At 39.7% G+C, this 17,526-nt stretch overlaps 1 protein-coding gene across 5 annotated transcripts in view; it reads right to left on the reverse strand.

Annotated features, from left to right (window-relative positions):
• Positions 1 to 17,526, reverse strand: part of Nt5c2 (5'-nucleotidase, cytosolic II) — a 71,434-nt gene that overhangs the window by 29,262 nt on the left and 24,646 nt on the right. The window contains exons 1-2 of one of the 5 annotated variants that reach the window (XM_038327643.1): positions 13,049 to 13,278; positions 6,629 to 6,702 (exon numbers count right to left, since the gene is read on the reverse strand). In XM_038327643.1, coding sequence (XP_038183571.1) covers positions 6,629 to 6,702; positions 13,049 to 13,188 — 214 coding nt within the window. In that variant the 5' untranslated portion in view covers positions 13,189 to 13,278. Of the gene's footprint in view, positions 1 to 6,628; positions 6,703 to 11,273; positions 11,419 to 13,030; positions 13,279 to 17,526 lie in introns of those variants that run through there. The other 4 variants (XM_038327662.2, XM_038327677.2, XM_038327669.2 and 1 more) reach the window with 4 other exon arrangements.

A 17,526-nucleotide genomic window follows, 5' to 3' on the forward strand; every position in this document is an offset into this window, starting at 1 on the left:
TGTCTTGACTTGGCTTTCTTTGTAAATGTTCCTAGTGACCCCGAGCTCAAGGAACTACTATGATTAAAGGCACACTGTTCATAAAGAACATTTCCCATTACAGGTACATGACTTAGAGATGTTAGTTCTTGACAGCCTGATAATTTCTCAAGAGTGTTGGTGGAGACTGGATAAGAGCCATGGTATCCATCTGTTCTAACGAAAGCAAATAAGGTGTTTATCACTGGACTGATGAAAATGGCTCAGAAGCTAAACAAGGTAGATCTAGGGATACAGGTCTGGGGAGTATACAGCATCCTGTCAATCATAGTGCCTAAGAATTAGAAGGTGAAACCAAACCAAAACCAAAATAAAAAATAACAATTAAAAAAAACCTTCAGACTTCTACATTACAGGGGGAGGGAGACCAAAGTGGCTTCCAAAATGAACCAGATTAGAAATAACAATTTTCATAGTTTTGTTTGTTTTGCTTTTGAGACAGGGTCTTCCTATGTAGCCCTGGCAGTCTTGGAACTCACTCTGTAGACCAGGCTGGCCTCAAACTCACTGAGACTTACCTGTCTCTACCTCCCGAGTGCTGGGATTAAAGGAGTGCACCACAAAACCCTCCCGCTCAATTTTCACAGTTATAAACTAAGAGTCAATGTGTCCATCTATATTTATGAAGGAACTAAATAAATAGAATTAACAACCTCAGCCCCAAATATTGTCCTATTCCCTTAAGACTTCTGAACTAGCCGGGTGGTGGTGACACACACCTCTAATCCCAGCGCTCAGAAGGCAGAGGCAGGAGGATATCTGTGAGTTCAAAGCCAGCCTGGTCTACAAGAGCTAGTACTAGGACAGCTAGGACTATTACACAGAGAAACCCTGTCTCGAAAAATAAAAAAAAGGAAAAAAAAAGACTTCTGAACTGTGTGTGTGTGTGTGTTTGCATGTGCATATATACAACCACATCTACTGCTAGAGAGACTTTTTAGCCACCACCATGGGAAACAAAACTGTTTACAGATGTACATATGACTAAAATAGAATATTTAACCTTTTTCTTTTAGATAAAAACAATAAATTGGCTTTTTCCTTTACCTCCTAATAGAAAATCAAATGTTTATTGAATGATTTCTATTAGACAAGGTAATAGACAAAGGAGTATTTTAAATGCCAACAAAAACCAGAAAATAAAATTTTAAAATAAAGTTTGTGTTGAGTGTGGTGGACCATGCTCTTAATCCTAACATCTGGGAGGCAAAGACAGGTGGTCTGTGAGTTCAAGGCCAGCCAAGGCTGATACAGTGAGACCTGTCTCAAAAACAAAACAAATCAATAACAAAATATATTAATGATCTACAATAAATAAATTTCACAATGTAGAAATGCCATTATATCAAAAACCACAAACCAAGGACTGGAGAGATGGCTCAGCAGGTAAGAGCACGGGCTCCACTTGCAAAGGACCTGGGGTCAGTTCCCAGCACCCACACAGCAGCTCACAACTCTGTAGCTCCAGCTCCAGGGGCTCTGGCATACTTTTGTGATCTCTGCTGGCACTAGGCACACATACAATACACATAAAATAAATCAGTTTGAAAGTCACAAGCCATCTAGAGATGCTATAAAGATTAGATAAATACAAAGATTTAGCATGTGTGTATACTAAACACAAAGCATCTAAGACATGAATTCTTGACAAACTTATCTTAAAACTAAGGTAATTCCAATAAAAATTCCAGTGGTCAGTCTGTCTGGTGTGTCTGTGTTCATGTGCATACAAGTTGTGGGTATGAACAGATACAAGTACAGGCGCGCGCGCGTGCGCGCGCGTGTGTGTCTGTGTGTGTGTGTGTGTGTGTGTGTGTGTATTTATAGAGGCCAAAAGTCAACCTTGGGTGATGTTCCTCAAGAACCATATACTTTGTTTATATTTATTTTCAAATTTTATTTACTTGTTTTTGGTGAGTAGATATATAAGTATATGTTGTATATGTGTGCATGTGTGCATATGATGCACATATAGAGGTCAGATGAATGATATAAGGTGTCTTCCTCTACACTTGTTTTGTGTAATTATATTATTGGGGACACCTGTGACTGCACATGTGTGCGTATAAGAGAACAACTCTGTGGAGTCCACTTTCTCCTCCACCTTTACGGAGGTTCCAGAAATTGAACTCAGGCCTCTAAGTTTGCCTGGCAAGCACCTTTATGAGAAGAGCAAGGTCTCTGGCCTGAAGCTCATTTATTGGCTAGGCTGGCTACCCAATGAGCTCCAGAGATCCCATTTCCCCCATCCCCCACTCCAATCCCCAAAGCTGGAATCACTAATAGAAACTACTGAATTCAATCCTGGACATTCTAACTTAGGGTTGGGGACAGCACTTTACAGACTGAGCCACTATCAAAGAGTATAGTATTTATAATTATGTTGCAAGCTACAATTAGAATAGTAAGGTAAGATTGAAGCATAAAAACATTATTAAGACTTTTAAAATATCAATCCCAAGAACAAAATTACATTTACAGTTTCAATATCTTCACATTTCTGTAAGCAACAATCATGACCTCTTTTTTCTCTTTTCCTTCAACTGAAGTTAAGCTGGGGTTCCACTGTATTTACTGTCAGCTGTATTAGTTCTGAGTTTAGCCTGCTGGCTTTTGGACACTGGGTGGTTTATCTCATCAAATGGACTGGCTTCTGGATAGACAGTTTATAAAAAGGCAGACAGGGCTGTACGGCTGGCTCACATCGACTTTTAAAAGGGTTCTGTTCTTGCTTCTACGTTCCAACATCAGCTTGTCCCTGCATCTCTTACAGAAGTAGCTGAGTTCACACAACTCTGACTTTATTCAGTATATTATCTAATGACATCAATGTGAAGAATCTTTACTCCTCATGACGAGGCATCTGATGACACACTGTGGATAGGAAAAAAATCTGTGTCTATGCAGATACTGTACTTGGTACTGGAGAAAACTGACCCAATGTTTATGCACACTTTGTCTCCTTTTTATTTCAAATAAGAAAACTGCTATCTTTGCTGAGAGATTCGCCCTCCAAGATCCTTTGTCTTTCCATGGTTTTCAGATATGATGACAGAAAGCGAGTCAAGGCTAAATATTTTTCTTCAAATTGACTTTTATTTGGATTTTTTCCAATTTGTTATTTTTTCCAGAGATTTCAAGCACAGAACACTTTTCACTTTTATTCTGAATTCTTTGGACAAGGAGCTTTGCTGTGGATCTTCATAGCCTTGAGGTTCATCAAAGATGCCCAAGCACCTACATGCTGGGTCCACACTGGTGCCACACTCCCTACCATGAAAGCAAGGCTCCAAGGTCTGCCTGTCAGCAACCTGGAGCTTGGAGGGTACATCTGTATGCTGAGTTTCCATGTAGGCCTTGGAGTAGAGCATGAAGGGACAGAAGCGCCTCTAACTTTGCTCTGTAAGACAAGAGCTTGACTATCTGGCAAGGCTGGCTGACCAGTGAGCCCCATGAATCCCCCTTTCTCCACCTCTCCAGTACTAGGATTACAAGCCAATAGTCATGGTCAATGGTTTTATATGGCTTCTGGGGATGCAAACTCAGGCTCTCAGAGCTGCACTGAAAGCACTATACTGATTTAAGCCATCTCTATAGTGTTGCCTCTCATGGAGGGGTTTTGTTGGGGTTTGATTTTTTTCTAATAGTTCATACAGTAACATAAAGGACTTGTCTTATCAGGAAAATTTTTTTAAAAAGAACAAAATGTGGGGATTCAAATAGATTAGAACAGTGGTTCTCAACCTTCTTAAAGCTGTGACCCTTTAATACAGTTCCTCCTGCTATGGTGACCCCCAACCATAAAATTATTTCATTGCTACTTCATAACTGTAATTTTGCCATTGTTATGAATTGCAGTATAAATATCTGATATGCATGATATCTGATATGCAACCCCCAAAGGGGTTATGACCCAGAGGTTAAGAATCACTGAACTAGAGGGCAGACTGGAACACATGAACCTAAAGTTAGTATGGATTTAGCAGCTACCATATAACACTTTAACACTAAACATAAAATACAGAAAAGGAAAACCCTTGACCTTGAGACACTTACAAGCCAATAAGTAGATTATCCAAAGCTACAGCTCTCAGGAGGCAGAGGCAGGGGAGTTTGCGACAAGTCCAAGTCCAGCTTGAACTGCACACAAAGCTGAAAGCTAACGACGTCCCAGTGTACTGAATTCTAGGATATAGAGTGAGACGCTGTCTTAAAGGCAAGCAAACAAGCCCTTCAGCTATATTATAAAGTCCTCTGGGGAAGGGGATGTGCTGGGATGGCTTAGAGGTTACAGAGGTTAAGAGCACCGAGTTTGATTTCTAGCAGTACCTGGCAGCTCACAACAGTGTATTAACTCTTGTTCCAGGGATCCGAGGCCTCCTTCTGGCCTCGCTGCACACCAGGCACACATGAGTACAGAGACACACAGGTAAAACACCCACACACAGAAACAAAATTTTTAGTGCTGTGAGGGAATTTAGCAGATGTCAGAATCACACAGGGAATGATTCGTAATGAACGTAGACTCACACCAAGCAGGCCAGCACTAAGAAGGCTGAGGAGAGATAATAAATTCAAGGCCACCCTGCCTCAAAATAACTAACTAACTAAATACATACATACATACCAAAAGTATTTATCCCAAACACTCAAACCTTAAAGACAGGCACAAAGAACACATACCTCTTCTATTTTATCACTGTATTTCATGGAATTTCTAATATTTTCTAATAATTTCATGTATTTCTAATAAAAAGTTTTTTATGTTTTTGTTTTGTTTTGTTTTTGTGTGTTTTAGCGGTGTCAAAAGTTACTCAGTTACTTTTAATGACAATCATTCAGGAAAGCAAGCTTTACATTCTAAAGTTCTGCCTATCTCACTGTTTTACAGAGGGCTCTCACTAGGCTGCCCCTGCACATGATGGCCACAGTCCTTCAGTCGTGGCTTCCTGAGTGCTGAGGCTCCAGTGCACACTGCCATATCTGGCTAAAGGCAGTTTTAAAAATGAATTTTTGAAAGATTTTTTTGAGTACCATAATTGTACTTGTATGTTGAGGCAGATGTTTCCGGCAATCGTCATGCCTCTCCTCTCTGAGACAGATGCCATGAAGCCAGCCACCAGGTCAGACGTGCAGAATCTTTCCCAGTAAGACACCACTTCGTGGTGCTACACAGATTATTAGAAATGGGTTAAAGCAAGATGTGAGAATTAGACAATAAGAGGCTGGAACTAATGGGCCAGGCAGTGTTTAAAAGAATACAATTTGTGTGTTGTTATTTCGGGTGTAAAGCTAACCATGCGGGAGCCGGGCAGGATGAAAAGCAGGCCCGCAGCTCCTCACTACAGTATGTGTTAAATATATGTACAGGTGCTCAACCTGATATATCAAACCTACTACTACTTAAGTTAAAGGACATACTGATGATGCCAACAAAAAAAAAATTTAAGTTCTGAGGTTATGAAACTATAGCCTAATACAATGATTATTTCAGCTATATCTTAGAGACAGAAGGAAGAGCGAGCACAGTGTTAGTCTTTAAGGAGACTGTAATAAAGAGCAAAACTCATGTAACCATTTTGATGGAAAGAACACATGGCTTATCTGTCTAAGAATAAACTGTTAATGGGCTAGAGCGATAGATGGCTAAACACGTGAGTATGCGCTGTTCTTTCAAAGGACCTGACTTCAGTTACTGCCACCGGAGGCAGGAGGTTCACAAACACAGTAACTCCAAGCCTAGGGGTCTGACCCCCTCTTCCGGACTTGGTGGTCACCTGCTTTCATGTGCACACCTCTCCACACATACATGTGCACACATAACTAAAAATAAAATCAATCTTCTTTTAAAAAAGAGTAAATCGTTATGATGCTGGAGGATTGAAGCGTTTGCCCACCATGACCAAGGCCCTAGGTTTGATTCCTGACACCACAATCAAACAAACATGGAAATGGGGTAACAAACAAAACAAAACAAAACACTCCGTGGCTAGGTGTGGTGGCTCATGCTTGCAATCCAAGCACTTACAACCCCCACCCTGATCCATAAAATAAAATTAAAAACTTCAATAATTAACTTTATAGCAGAGTAAGAAATCCAGAAATTCATCTTTAAGCTGGGCACTGCCACATGCCTATAAACCCAGCACCTGGAAGCAGATGCAAAAGATCCATGCCAGGTCCAAGCCAGCCCAGATGAGTTCCAGGTCTTCTTGGAGTATAGTGTGATACTTGTCTCAAAAAATTCTTCTACTTTTGAAGAACAGCTTAAAAGAATAAGAGCCAAAAATGCCCAAATACACACATTAATGTATTCAGTAATCTATAATTTTACTAAAAAGATTTTTATAAGAGTTTTAAAAAAACATTAGGACTTTTTCTAACTATCTGTACAAGTTCAGAAAACAAATCTCAAGAATACTGGGTATCTTCAGTGTTCTTATATCTCAATGGAAGGACAATCCAACAAAAGCTTCTTGAAGCCAAATAAATGATTAATTACATGGACAAGTGATCATTGAACTGCCTGTGGACCCACTATATTGAATCAAAACCAGCAATTCTTAAGAAATAAAAAATCATTACTCACCAGCAAGGGTATAATCCATATCGAAACCAAAACACTTTATTTTTTCCATGGCTAAACTTCGGTTCACAAACACCCTATGGGAAAAAAAAATAAGAAAGTTGTATCTTGATTAACATTGAAGTTTAATGAAATTATTATTCTATACTGTCTCATTATTTTCCCAGCTGACTTTATATTACTGTATTATTTAAGGAGTTAACATGATGACTTAATGCTACAGACACACAGTGACTACAGGGGTCCAGCACTTCCCTCCTCTCTCCTTTGCCGTTTCGAGTACATGAGTACATCAGACCACTGCGGTCCTCATCATGTACTTAGAGATCTTCGACAAATGACTCCAAGATAACTGTAGTTTTTGATCCCACTCCTGACCACTAGTTTACCCTCTATATCTATTTATATAACTTTTTCTTAAATTTCACGTGTAAGTGATATTATGCTGTATTTCTTCCTGTACTTTAATGTCATTTAAGATTATCTATGTCGGGGCTGGAGAGATAGCTCAGAGGTTAAGAGCATTGCCTGCTCTTCCAAAGGTCCTGAGTTCGATTCCCAGCAACCACATGGTGGCTCACAACCATCTCTAATGGGGTCTGGTGCCCTCTTCTGGCGTGCGGCATACACACAGACAGAATATTGTATACATAATAAATAAATAAATATATTAAAAAAAAAAAGAAAAGTTTTCTAAAAAAAATAAATAAATAAAAAAAATAAAAAAAAGATTATCTATGTCATTGCAAATAGTAGAAACTCCCTTTTAAGGCACTGCTGGTTCATAAGGTACTTACATTACTTTACTTTCTTCGCGAACTGAGTGCTATTTTCCACTGTGGATATAACAATTTGAGCAACACCCTTGTATATCCAATTATGATACTCATTTGGACCTCCCTAGTGATTAGATGGTCTATAATTTTGAATACCTTTTCACATATCAGTTGGCAATTTATATGTCTTTCTGAGCGAAAAGTCTATTTGGGTCCTTTGCCTATTTTTTAACTGAGTTTTCTTTTCTGCTATTTATCTGTTCCATTTAGATAAAAGGGAGGAGACTTCTAGCAGTTTGGCCCAGCAGTAAGGTAGACCCAGTGATAAGGTAAGCCCAGTGCTGAAGTAATCAAAAGGCTAAGGAAGAAGGAGCATTGGAGCCCAGGAATTCAAAGCCAGACTGGACAAAAGAAAAAATAAACAGCTGGCTGGGTGGTGGTGGTGCATACCTTTAAGCCCAGCATGCAGGAGGCAGAGGCAAGCGAATCTCTGTGAGTTTGAGGACAGGCTCTAAAGCTACAGAGAAATCCTATCTCAAAAAAACCAAAAAGTAAAATAAAATAAAATATAAATAAATAGCTGGATATGATGATGCATTCCTGTACCCCTAGCAGACTAGAGTCAAAGGCAGGAAAATCACATATTCCAGGCCAGCTTGAGCTACACGTATACCCTGTATCAAAAGAAAACAAAAACCCAAGTAAATAAACAAATAATAAAGAAGTAAGGCAGGTGTGAAGGAGCATTTAGAAGGCCGTGGCAGGCCAATCTCATCTTCAAGTCAGTCTGGGATATATGGTGTAACCCTGTCTAAAACGGAAACAAAACAAAAAATTCCCCAAGGTCTGCAGAACAAAGCGTGCATATATACCGAGTTCAATCCCCAGCACTACCTACAACCAGGTGCGATAGCACACACCTGTAGTCCCAGGTGGAAGCAGGATGAACAAAAGTTCAAGGTCATCCCAACTGTACAGTGAGTACAAGGTCAGCCTCCCACCTCTCTCTCTCTCTCTCCTCTCTCACACACACTTTAAAACTTCTTCACAAAGTCATACACTTTATTAGAAACTACAGTAAAATGGACAGCTTTAAAGGATGAATTTTCAAAGACTTGTTTAAAATAATTCAATTGAAGATGTAAATGCAAAACTATTATTTATTTTCCTGAAAAACATAAAAATCATTTGCATCTCATGGATATAACTGTTACCACATACAGATTAGTTCCATAAATCTGTTAGTTTCTGAAAGAAATGTGTCATAAAAAACTTATACTTTCCCTAAGAAAATATAGAATTTTGGGGGGCGGAGGAAGTATGTTAGCAGAGAAGAGGCAGGCAGATCTCTGTGAGTTTGCGGCCAGACTGATCTACACATCAGTTCCAGGTCAGCCAGGGCTACAAAAAAAACTCTTCTGGAAAAAAAAAGAAAACCCTAGTTTTTTGAAAATCAGTATTTATTTCATCTTGACTTACGTATGGTAAGGGAAGAAAAAGAATATTGACAGTGGAAAGAAAAAAGAACTAGAGGAGAAATGATACCTACCCAAACCTTTTTGTTAGTTTCGTATTTTTATTATTTTGAAGTGCTAGGAAAGCAAACACAGGGCTTGCACACCAAGTACTTTATCACCCAGCTACAGACCTTAAAACAACAACAAAAACAAGAACTTAACTCCAAGCACCACAGTGATCCTCCCAAATTCTACCCTGCTATTTCACTGATAACAAAATCTCCTTCATTACTGATGATCCCCAGCTACATAAATCCTTTGAAAACAACAGAGGTGAAAGACACAAAATAATGGTTGTAACTCTAAAAACTAAAAGCTACCACTAATGCTGGGGCTTTTCACACAGGCTCAAGTCCGGCAAAGGGGCCAACTGAATAAATCTTTGCTCAGAGCCTTAACAGCTGGCATGCCTAAAATATCCTAAGGGGATATAAGCAGGAGTGAACTGAGCAAGATTTTTCTTTCACATTACATATTCTAAGAAAGAGATAAAGAACCACATAATTTTTAAAAAGTGGTTTCAATTTTGATAGAAGAAAGATGTTAGCTGGTTTTAGAGTCAGCTTAAGTAGCAGGGGAGACAGACTGCAACAGGCACTGCCATGGAAATCTCAAAAGCACACGCGTTTTCAAAAGACAGCAAGAACAGCGCATCCTTGTTTACCTCTGGGAGTAACATATTCAGGAATATGAAAATCTGCTTTTGCCAAAATAATCATTGCTGAATATCCATAAAGTCATATTTCTCATTCCTCTTTGACTTAACCAATCACATTACCTTCTCAATCAACACATTTATTGGATGTAGGTTACAACACAGATCTCAAGTGACATATACCATGGTAAATGTCTTTTTTTTAAATTTTTATTGATCTCTACATTTTTCTCTGCTTTCCTCCTGCCTATCCCCTCATCTTCAACCCTCTCCCAAGGTCCCCATGCTCCCAATTTATTCAGGAGACCTTGTTTTTTTTTTTTTTTTTCTACTTCCTGGTAAATGTCTTCTGAGGGTCATCAGAGCTACAAAAGTTTATATGTTCTTAAAATTAGGAAATCTGACCTGGCAGATGGGTAAAAGCACCTGCTGTGAAGCCTACAAATCTGAGCTCAATCTTAGGAACATCATCAAAGAAGACTCTCAGCTGTCATTTGACCTCCCCAACTGCCTTCAGTGGCATGCATCCCTCCACATACACACATCTGCACAAACGTGCACACAATATATTAATAAAACACTTTAATTAGGAAGCAATCGTTTATGAAAAAGTTTCATCAAATATCCTTTCTCTTTTCACTCAAAACAAGTACTCTACTTCACAGAACCAGCTCTGGAACTTAGAGAACCACTCCTACTCCCTTCTCATTTCTGCTATGACCCTTGTGTGAAAACCTCACAGGGGTTCTCATCCTTCCCTTTCTTTCCCTAAAGGGAGGAGCTATATAAAATGAAATCTAATTTGCTGCAGAAGCAAAGCTGTAATAACCAAAGGAACAGCTGTGCTACAGAGTACTAAGCCAAATAGAGGGACTGCACATACACGCTAAGGTTTACCAAGATGCTAAACACCGAACTGCTGAAGGAGAAGCCTTCACTCTGGCACAGGAGGAACCTTAAAGCTTCCTACCATGTCTCTGCACAGTCAACAGACGCTTATCTCTCAGCTCAAAACCAATGACACTCTCCACTGAGCTTATAAATTTAACAAAGTGTAAGATGTTATGCCAACTATAAGTTATCAATGAAAAGACTAGCTCACTGACATACATATTTCAAAACAAATAGATTAATCACAATTTTCTGAGTTCCAAGACCTTTCTACAGATCTTCCAATGCCAGTTTACTATGTTCTTTTTACTAAATTATTAACTAGAAGAATAATTCTACCTAAGTTGAAGAGCATGAACACATCTGTAAAAATTAAAAGCAAGTTTTAAAATGTTTAATTACCACACAAAAACTTATGGCTATACTAATCCAATCGTAACTACCAGCCAGAAATTCCCATAGATAAGCCACTTGTGAGTTGAAGATCTGAGTATTACCAGAAGAAACAAACTCTAGGAGTTACAAAGAAACACTGTGAAACTAACAGACTTCAACAAAACATGCTTAGCGGTATTTACTATCATATCCTACAGCAGTGAAGTCAAAAAAAAAAGAAAAGAAAACTTGAAGAAATGCCATTCAAATACAGATATTAACTGCAAGAAATAAAATGATTACACTAATGTGCTTTAAGAATAGGGATCTAAAGTCTCAGACTTAACATAAACATGCAACTTACTATATTCGAAATTCTGTAAACAGCAAACTCTACTGGTTTTGGATTTGACTCCAATTGAAAGCAGAATTACCTCATCTGTCACTGGTTGCCGTTGTGCAAACCGAAACTATCTGGGTAAAGTAGTTCCTGAAGTCACATAACAAAATTCTTCTTAAAATCCCTATTAGGATTCTTTAGTGTGTGTGACTTTAACCTAACTTCAAAAAAGACTGTTTATCCTGAACCAGGCCCCTCAACAGCATGTATCTTCTGAGACAGTGTGGGAGAAAACACCTCTGTGTCTAATTTAACTTGTCATTGGATATCACTGTTGCTCCACACAAATCCATTTGGATAGAATCTCTCTGGCAATAGCGTACTTTATCTGTAACTCCTCCCTTTGCTTAGGAGTCACAGTTTCCTGGCCACGTGCCCAACAACAGCTACTGCAGCAACAGATGAGCAGGGACTCGGCTGTGAAACGTTCCTGGACATCTGTTCTCACTGTGGGCAGTTGTCAGCATGCACTCAGACTGCTCGGCAAGAGAAGATTCCAAGTGCATTTGAGTAGGCAAGTTAAAATTATGAACTATAATAAATTAGCATTAAATTGCGAACTTAGGAGGTGGATACAAGAGAACTACCACAATTTGAAGCCAGCCTGAGCAACAGAATGACACAAAAACAAAAAAAAGGAAAGAAAAATGCTATAAATGTAGATTTTTTTATGAAAACACTTTAGCAGCTTTCCCCCCCAAATCAGTTCCTGCTTCTGCCACAGGCGTTCCTCACTCAAGCCACAGCCACAGCCGCTGCCTCCACCGCTGTCCACCTTTCCAAGTGCCTTTCCCTCCACTCTGCGCCAACAACTCTCCAGAAACCATCGCTCACTGTTCTGTCCTCACACTGAAGCTAACGACTCTGAAGCCAGCAGGGCTGCCTGAAACCAATGCTCATCTATAAATATTTCACTCGTCCACGACATTATACAGAAGTTTCAGTTACTTAGACACTTTTGTAATAATTGCATAGAAAAATATTTTTCTGCTGAATATAGTAGTAAAAAGTGCCTATAATACCAGAACTTTTGAACTGAGGATAGCCTGAGCTACAAGTGAAAACCTATTTCAAAAAAAAAAGGACAAAATGTTTTCTGTCTGTATATAATTTATTTTTACTATAATTTATAAATATTACCAACTGGAAACAGAATGGAAAACAATGTTAAAAGTTAGTCCTCCCAGGACAGCGTGAGAAGTGCAATTCTAAAGCCCAGTTCTAACATACTACTCTCTTTACAAATAATCTTTAGTCAATGCTCAAAGCCACCTAACTAATTACCAGCTCTTAGATTTTTAAGGAGTTGAAACCTTCTATTATTTTGTTAAAATCAGTTTGATCTTGTATCATTCACACCATGCACCCTTTCCTGTCATTACTTTATTAGTTATTGCTTTATTTAGCAAACTGTTTGTTACTTCCTAAACATGCCCTGAGGCTTTGTTTATGCTATTAATTATAACCATCCACTTTGGTCATAATTCAAGCTCCTGCATCCCTACTGCTTTCTTTGAAAAACATTTGGGGGTCTCATAGATGCCTCAACAGTTAAGAGTACATGCTGTTGTAATCTGCTAGCCTGGCCTGTCACCTGGGTAGCCTGTCCCTTTAGGAGATGGGCCCCGCCCAACCTCCCCCTTCCACTGTCCCCCCCCCCCTCCCCTTTTTCTTCTGCCTCTCTCTTCTCCCACCCTTCTTCCCTTCCCCCTCCATAACCCATTAAAGAAACTCTATATCAAAACTCTCTCTGCGTGGCCTGTCTGTCACCCTCCAAGGTCTGTCACCTACCAGGGGACCCGCCATCACCTCTTTATAATAACATTGGTTCCGTGACTTGGCCAAGCTCTCTCTAGCTCTCGCTCTCTCCCGCTCCAAATTCCCTCGTGCCCACAGGCGGGCTGGCTAAGGACACGTGGGAACCATGGACTTGGAAGGCTTTCCAACATCCTGTGCCAACTCCATCGCTGGGATTGGTAAGGTCCCCTTCTCCAAGTCAGCTTTCGCTGACATTCATCTCTGGTTATTCCCCATGACTTAGGACTGAGATTTGGCTCCTTGCCACTCGGACTTCTGTCCTCTCTCAGGCCACTCGGAGTGGTCCTATCCCGTCTCCAATTCCTGTACTGACAAATTTCGAATTGGTTAAGAGCCCTTGGGTCTTTGCCTTTCTCACACTCTTGACTTGGGGAATACACCTAAAACTAACTGCGCAACCTCCCCCTGGTCTGTCTTTTACAGACCCTAAAACTTCTGTCTTACAGTATCCACCTTTGCACTAACAAATGACCTACTACCCCTTAAATAACAACCTAAAGTGGAAGCTTTCTAATTTCTATCAGCAAACAGGCAAATTAAAAAATTTCTATCCAGCCATGCTCTGAACGTTCTCGCCATCCACTTTTCCTTTCGCTGGGCAGCCCCACCCCCACCCGCCAGTCAAGTCTCCTTTTCTCGCTCCTATTCCTTCTATCCTCTCTGCTCCCGCTACAGCTACTGGTTCTGCAGTAACCAGCAAAACTGGCCCGGATCTGAGCGGCTGTTCCACTCCTAGTCCTCACTCCCCACAACAGCTGGCATGTGGCTGCTAAGTAATTTTCCTGTCTACTTCATGTATGAAAGAATATGTAATGAGTGTGGCCCCACGGATGTGATTCTGTTTTACATGTATGTTCTACACAGCCTCTATGTTTCTCTTGTCATTTGTATCTGTTTAAAATTCCCACCACAGCTCTGAAAACATGATTCCTCCATACAACACGTGACCGCTGCCATTCTGACTAAGGGTAGGTCAGATGACCTCACCACCATCTTGGCTAAGGGCAGGTTAAGTAACCATGTTGCCATGGTAACTGAGATATTCCTTGCCTAGTCTCACAGTTTACTTACGTTTTTGTCTCTAAATTCCTCTTACTGACTCTGTTACATGTGTGTTTTGCACAAAGGCATGTTTTTGGTAACCCACTAAATAAACTCTATATATTTGTGTGTGCATGGGGGCCATGCATGGAAATTGACATTAGATATCCTCCTTAACTGCTATCTGTTGGGGGAATATTAGTTTAAGATATATTACATTTGTTTATGTTGTGGAAGATCTGTTTAATGATGCAAAGACATGTTGCATTCTTTTATACTGCATTTGTTTAACCCCGTGAAGTTGTGTTACTTTGCCTACTAAAATACCTGATTGGTCTATGCCAGGCAGAGAGAAATAAATAGGAGGGGAAATCTAGGGAAGGAAGAAGGAGGAAAAGCAAGAAAATGAAAAGGAGAAGGAAAGGAGGATGCCAGGGGCGAGCCACCCAGCCAGCCACAGAGTGAGAAGGAAAGAAAGATATATAGAATAAAGAAAGGTTAAAAGTCCAGAGGCAAAACAGTTAAAGAGAAACAGGACAATTTAAGTTAGAAAAGCTGGCGAGAAACAAGACAAGCTAAGTAAGAATAAGTCTCCATGTATTTATTTGGGAGCTGGGTAAAGGCCTGCAAAGAGTAAAAAAGAAAAAAAAATACAGCTCTCCATCTAACTTTGTGAGGCATGGTCTCTCACTGAGCCTGAAGCACAACAGCTTGTCTCTCTTCCTGTCTTTTACATGGATGCTAGGACCCAAACTCAGGTCCTCATGCCTGCACTACAAACACTTTACTGAGTAAGTCTCTGTAGCATCTGATCTCTGCTGTTTAGCACCACAGTACTCAAGGAAACAGAATCACATGTGAAGCTGTGCGTCTGACTTCTTTTACTTAGCATAGTACTCCTAACATTCACCCATGTTGATGCACAGATCATAATCACATCTTTTATTCACAAGTATTCCATTATATAGATAGACCACAATTTGTTTATCCAACCTGTCAATTTCGGTTGTTTCCAGACTGGGACTATTCTAAATAAATGCTGTGATAAAGCATCATATATAAATCTCCATGGACATACATATATATACTGTGTAGCCCTGACTGTCCTGGAACTCACTCTGTGGACCAGGCTGACCTTGAACTCACAGAGATCCACCTGCCTCTACCTCCCGAGTACTGGGGTTAAAGGTGTACACTATGGCTGCCTGGCTGTATTTTCTTTTTTCTTTTTTTGCGGGGAGGGGGGCAAATATCTAAAAGTGGAATGACTAAGGTGATACGGTATATTTAACTTGAAAAGATACTCCAGACTTTTAACCTGCACTCTCATTAGTAGTGCATGAGATAGCAGCTGTTCTACACTGTCAGTCCACTGTGGTGTTAGGGCTGGAAAGCAGAGCCTTGCACATGCTAGTCAGCATTCTATCACTTAGTCACACCCGATACACACATATTCTTGTAAGTATTTTTAACTTTAGTCATTCTAATGTCCGTGTAATGGCATTTCATTGTGGTTTCAACCAGCAGGTCCCTGATGAATAAGCATCTTTCAAGTGCTTACTTGACATTTCTTGCTTTTTTTTCCTATTCAAGTGGTTTTTTCCATTTTTAAGAAGCACTGTTTGTCTTATATGTAGTAAGAGTTTTTTCACATATTTTGGATATAGGTTTGTGAGGACACACTATATTATCAGATAAAAATATGAAAATATCAGTGTGTGGCTTTCCTTTATGTTTTCTTAGTGAACCTTTCAAAAGGCAAGTTTTTGTTTTGATGAAGCCAAATTTATTTAGTCTTTTATATGTTTTAACTAAAAAAATCTTTTCGTTATTCAAGGTAAAAAACATGTAGTTGGATCTCTATTACATTTTCCATTATTTTTATTATTCTATGTGTAGCTGTAGTTTGTTTACAAAGTAACAACTTAGCCAGGTGGTGGTGGCACACATCTTTAATCCCAGCACTCAGGAGGCAGAGGCAGGCAGATCTCTGTGAGTTCAAGGCCAGCCTGGTCTATAAGAGCCAGTTCCAGGACAGGCTCTAAAACTACAGGGAAACCCTGTCTTAAAAAACCCAAAAAAAAAAAGTAACAATTTAAGGCTGAGAATGTGGCTCAGCTGGCAGAGTGCTTCCAAGCATGCATGGAACCCTGGGTTTGATCCCCAGCACTACATAAACAGGGTACAGTGGTTGCATGATTGACATTCCAGCACTTGTGGGGGACGGGTGGAAGCAGGAGGATCAGAAGTTCAAGGTTATCCACACTACCTAGGAAGTTTGAAGCCAACCTGAAATACATGGGACTCTGTCAAAAACCAAACCAACCAAACAAGAACCACACGAAACCAAACAAATTAGTATCTCACTTAAATCCCTGGTTTCGCTGCTCAAAATTATGGCTACACATAGGGTCTCTCAATTTCCTATTTGATCCTGTGATCTTTGCATCTGTCCTTTTACTAATATCAAACTGTCTTGATAACCAAGGGTTTACACAGGCTCAAACATTCATCCCATAATGATGAGGTACACTATGTGAACATTAGTATACTTACACAAACAAAGATGGCCTCAGTGCAATCCACAGGGAAGTAAACATGAGCAACACAGGTTGCTAACAGACTGACACAGCCTTACTTTTTTTACAGCAAGCTTATTCTCTGTGTGTGTTGTAGCTGGATCTTTGGGAGCCGCCAGTTGACGTACAATGACATGGAGACTTATTATTAATTTATGAAAGCTCAGCCTTAGCTCTTATAACTTAAATTAACCCATATTTTTTATTACTCTAAGTTATACCACATGGCCTTTACCTCACTCCCATTCTGTGTGTATGACTTGTTACAAATCTCCATGGCGTCTAGATTCATCTCTTCCTTTCTCTCCCTGAAGTCCCACCATACTTCTTGGCTAGCTATTGACCATTCAGCTCTTTATTAACCCAATCACATAATATATATGTATATATATGTATATATATGTATATATATATATATATATCTTCACACAGTGTACAAATATCCCACAACAGTGTGTGTTTATATGTGTACCTTTGTGTGTGTATTCAATTGTGCGTGTACCCATGGATATATGGTGGCCAAAGGCAGTCTTGGGTATAATTACTAAGGGACCAGCCATCATTTTCTTCTTTTCTTTTCAAGACAAGGTCTCTCACTACTCAGGAACTCTCCAAGTAGGGCCAGCTGGCTGGCAGTAAGCACCTGGAACCACTTGTCTCTGGCTTCCAGGGCTGGGATTACAAGCATGCACTACCACTCCTGGGTTTTTACATGGATTCTGAAGATCAAATTCAGGTCCTCTATTTCTCCAGTCCCAAATATTTTTATAAGTAGAAAAAATACACACTAAATTAATAATTTGTTAAATAGTGTAATAAATCCATAAAGTACTGATATGATTATTTATA

This window comes from Arvicola amphibius, chromosome 1, assembly GCF_903992535.2.
Source record: "Arvicola amphibius chromosome 1, mArvAmp1.2, whole genome shotgun sequence".
NCBI lineage: Eukaryota > Metazoa > Chordata > Mammalia > Rodentia > Cricetidae > Arvicola > Arvicola amphibius.